Source organism: Argentina silus (genome assembly GCF_951799395.1).
Source record: "Argentina silus genome assembly, chromosome: 22".
NCBI lineage: Eukaryota > Metazoa > Chordata > Actinopteri > Argentiniformes > Argentinidae > Argentina > Argentina silus.
The window spans coordinates 14,369,026-14,374,025 of NC_139676.1; the positions used below are offsets into that span (position 1 = coordinate 14,369,026).

General features: G+C 46.0%; 1 protein-coding gene across 1 annotated transcript in view; it reads right to left on the reverse strand.

The window, feature by feature from the left end:
- Window positions 1–1,994: 1,994 nt before the first annotated feature.
- LOC310821453 (uncharacterized protein) overlaps window positions 1,995–5,000 on the reverse strand; it is a 3,927-nt gene continuing 921 nt past the window's right edge. Inside the window, exons 2-3 of the mRNA XM_083693495.1 lie at window positions 4,032–4,065; window positions 1,995–3,330 (exon numbers count right to left, since the gene is read on the reverse strand). Coding sequence (XP_083549621.1) covers window positions 2,927–3,330; window positions 4,032–4,065 — 438 coding nt within the window. The 3' untranslated portion in view covers window positions 1,995–2,926. The remainder of the gene's footprint in view (window positions 3,331–4,031; window positions 4,066–5,000) is intronic.

Here is a 5,000-nt window from a genome sequence, read left to right on the forward strand (position 1 = left end):
GGTGCTGTAACAGTGATGCAAAATCTTCTCCTCCCTGGTCGGGCATTTGGTTAACTGTTTATATTCAGGGAGTTTGTGAGTTAAGTTGCCCTTGTTAAAGTCCCCAAGGACAATGACTGGGGAGTACGTGTTCTCTCTCCTTCTCTCCACTCCTAATATTTGGTCGGCGGGTTGACGTTGAGCCACTTTCACGTCAGCTTGCGGAGGGATGTAAACTCCAGCCAATATAAAAGAAGTGAATTCACGTGGAGAGTAAAACGGTCTGCAGGTGATGAAAAATTATTCCAGGTCAGGAGAACAAGTTTGCAAAATCACTTTCACGTCGTTGCACCAGTGTTGATTTCTATAGAAACAGATCCCTCCACCTTTCGTTTTGCATGAAAGTATCGGGTCGTGATCCACACGCAACAGCTGGAAGCCTGGCAGCCGGGCAGCCGGGCAGCCGGGCAGCTGTACAGCGGAGTCCGGTGTAGATTCAATCAGCCACGATTCCGTGAAACACAAAACAGAAGAGAGAGAAAAGTCTCTATTTGTCCTGATAAGAAGACGCAATTCTTCCATTTTGTTGCACAGTGAGCGGACATTTGAGAGGAGTATTCCCGGTAGAGGCGTGCGTCTTTGTTACCAGTCCAGTCCAGTTTATTGTCCAGGTGCACCCCCAGGTACTTATAGCTCTGGACCACCTCCACGTCCTCTCCCTGGATGGAAACAGGAGACAGGGGGACCCTAGTCCTCCTAAAGTCCACCACCTGGCCTCCACTGATACATCCCACAATAGCAGAATCGTCCGAGAACTTCTGCAGATGGCAAATATCTGTGTTGTGCCTGAAATCCGAGGTATAAAGGGTGAAGAGGAAGGGAGCCAGAACTGTCCCCTGGGGGGCGCCAGTGCTGCTCACCACCCAGTCCGACACACATCCCTGCAGCCGTACAAACTGTGGCCTGTTGGTCAGGTAGTTCGTAATCCATGAAACAATGAAGGAGTCCACCTGCATCCTCAGCAGCTTATCCGCTAGTAGTAAGGGCTGTGTGGTGTTAAATACACTGGAGAAGTCAAAGAACATGACCCTCACAGTGCTGCCAGCCTTATCTAAATGGGAGTGAGCTCTGTGTAGCAGGTAGATGATGGCATCATCCACACCAATGTCTGCCTGGTAGGCAAACCTCAGGGGGTCCAAGGATGTCTTCACCAGGGGCCTCATGTGTGCTAGCACCAGTCTTTCCATGGTCTTCATGATGTGGGATGTCCAGGCTACCGGGTCTATAGTCATTCAGAACACTGGGGTTCCTTTTCTTTGGTAGTGTAAGATGTTTTCCACATTGATGGGACCTTTTCCAGACTAGGGCTAAAGAGGTATTGGAGTACTCCACACAGCTGGTCCATGTGTGCGTGTGCGCGTGTGTGTTGGTGTGTACTCATCATCTAGGAATCTGGAGGCGGATCTGAAGGGTTCTATGTGTGTGTGTGTATGTGTGCGTGTATGCGTGTATGTGTGTGTGTGTGTGTGTGTGTGTGCGTGTGTGCGTGTGTGTGTTTGTTTGTTGCCTACATACACAGTTGTGCCAAACCGCTAAAATGGTTAGAAACAGGATGTGATGTCACTGCATTTTCTGACTGACTGAAGGGAACTTTCCATATTCCGTTTGAGTAGAGCCATCACACACACACACACACACACACACACACACACGCACACACGCACTCACTCACACGCACTCACTCACTCACACACACACACGCACTCACACACACACACACACGCACTCACTCACTAATGCACACATTATTCGCATAATGTAGGCCTACACACACACACACACACACACACACACACACAGGTATATTTCCGTCCATATTTATTGTTACAGCATTAATGGACTACATTCATCATGGGTCTTAATAACCTGTGCAAAATGATGCCACCCAGATTCATCAACACGACTTCCATTCCACCACTGTTACCATCCACTCCACTGTGGAACTGTCCCCCACTGTGGAACTGTCCTCCACTGTGGAACTGTCCCCCACTGTGGAACTGTCCTCCACTGTGGAACTGTCCCCCACTGTGGAACTGTCCCCCACTGCCACAAGCACTAAAGCCACAGCATCACCTGCTCACTCAGTGAGAACTCACCACAGGCAACATAATAAAGAATATTATCATAAATAATCATTTCTACTGTTTGTAGATACATCTGTGGTTCTGTGTGGTTGGTTCCCACTAAGCAGGCGCTACCCAGAAGACACAGTTTTGGAAAAGCTTACTGTGAAAATCAAACAAAAGCTAAGACAGTACAAATCCCCAGCCCCCGCCCCCACCCTCATTCTTCCCTCAACCGTCCCAAGATTAATAAAAAAAATCACAACAGTTACAGTTCTGATTACGTTCCCCTGTCATAACGTCGCCTTTATGTTGTACCATATCATGCAGTGTGTTACACAACAGCACCAATGTAGTGACTTTGGTAGTGCTACACATAGAGCAAAACAAATACAAATCGTACAAAAATGAACATAAATACAAAAATATAAATACATCCTTTTTTTTTAATATATATATATAAATAAATAGCTAGACGATCGTATAAATATAGCTGGACCGAGTAGAACATGTATAAATACTGGTTTAGTGGGTATACAGTCAAAGCACGCCACCAGTGCATTTTGGGATGGGTCCCAGATACTGATCTGTGGTCAGTTTTCAGCTTCCCCTCTGGTGGGATATAGACAGGGAGGAAAGGGTAACCACTGATCCGAGATGATAAGCACCATGCATTGCGCTCAACGCAAGATACGGCTCAGTTCGTGCCCAGAGTCCAACTGATCCAATTGCACTACCGCAAACTTTAGTGAAAGAGCTGGGGGGGGGGGGGGGGTTTACAAGAGCGCGACTCCATACCCAAAGTCTGTTCTCGGTCCGACCCGTCAACCCACTAAGAACATTCCGACTCCGGACCCGTTCAGCTCCAGCTTCCAGTTCCCCGATCCCTCCGATACTGTCATGCGGGCGAACAACCGCCCGTTCTGCTGGTGCACCCGCTTCACCGCCCAGCACTTCTTGGTCACCGGAGTCGCCGCTTCAGTCGCCGGCAGCTCCACGTGGCAGGCGAGCTGATCTTGTGCCGCTGGAGTGTGCAGCTGGACGGTGAGGCTGCTGCTCTCGCACACGCTGGTGCAGGTGAGGTTGAGGTCGAGATAGATGAAGTAGGTGCCGTCCTGCTTGACCTCCAGCTCGCGCAGTTTGCTGTTGTAGCTGAAACGGCTGCCTAGCGAGTTCCCCGTGCTGTAGGGGATAGGTAACCAGGGCATGTTGCCGTTCTCCAGCTTGCCTGTAGGGGGAGACAACATAGACAGGTAAGCTTGAGGAAGGCAGTGTTTTCTATTGGACTTGCTACTAACAACAGATTCAGGGTCAGTCAGATCATATTCCCACATATCCCTCATGGTTAAGGTTATTGTTGCGGGTACATCTGTGTGGGTCAGATTGAGTTTATATGCAATACAAAGACGGTGGCTGTGTCAGTAGAGGGTACATTTCTGACAATATCTCAAACACATACACAGAGTAAGTGTTAAGTTAACCTCTTAAGCTTTACGCCCTATTTGACTAATTTCTGCCTAAAAACCAGACCCAAACTAAACTGCTTCTAACATTAGAAATTAACACTTTGAAGTTTTGTGTGGATATGTTCAGAATAACATACTACACATAAATATAGATATAGATAGATAAAGTCATCAATAATCAAATTAAAGCGAATAAATATAAGTACTTGACATAAACCCGTTATAAGCCTAGACTGTTAGACTACCCAGCAACACAAAGAGTAGTGTGCGTGTGTGTATGTGTGTGTGTGTGTGTGTGTGTGTGTGTGTGTGTGTGTGTGTGTGTGTGTGTGTGTGAGTGAGAGAGAGAGAGAGAGTGTGAGGGCAGGTGTGACCGTTTTAATGAGAAAAACTATTGAAAACAAACCTAGATAAGAACTACTTGTTTTATCAACACAAAGTTAAGTGTCAAACTTAAACTTACTTGAGGCAGCTCGTAGGTAGGCATAGTTCTGCCTCTGCGGATGGGAGGACGAGAGGAGAGTGACAGTTAGATTATATGAGACAGATTTTTACATTTTACTTTTTTTTTTCCAAAGCGACTTACAACAAGTACATTTGTCTGAAGTAAGTGAATCATTTATAGTCATCAGTCATCATAAGAAAAACAAATCTATGCTAGGACCCGAAGAATGCTATGCTAGGACATCTATGCTAGGACCAGGTGCCACTGGCAGTCACTATGCTAGAGGAAGGAAGGATTTATTTTTATTTTTTATTTATTTTAATTATTATTATTAACAGGGGAGAAACTTGTACAGAGGGGTATTGGGGGGGGGGGGGGGTGAAAAGGTATTTAGGAGGGACAGTCAAGATGTAGCCTGAAGAGATGGGTCTTCAATCTACGGCGGAAGATACTTAAACAGATGTGTGTTAAACAGAATCTATAGTGTTGACAGTGTTGACCGTGTCACTGACAGGCCCTGCGCCAGGGGAAAGTAACTATTTCAGTTCCTCTCAAGGTTTCTTCCCCCCAGGGAGTATTTCCTTGCCACTGTGCCCTGTATTTTTCTCCCCTCTGGGGAGTTTTTTTCCTTGGCTTGCTGTTTGGGCGTCTATGGTTTGGTGTTAGATCATATTGTTTGTATTGTATTTATTGTTTATATTGTTTAGTATTGTTTTTGGTGGGAAGCACTTTGTGACATTTGTCTATGTACGAATCGCTATACAAATACATGTGTATACTATGTATGAATTTAGACCACAGCATCCTATTCATATACTCCTGGATCTTACCGGACGGATACATGTGTATACAAATAAATGTTTACACAGACAAATGTCACAAATGATGCAATACAAAGAGCGTAGCTGTGCAGCGGTACGAGCAGCGAGCAACGAGCTAACCCAGTTAAGGCTTTATCGAGCGGATCAAATGACTTGACAAAATAAG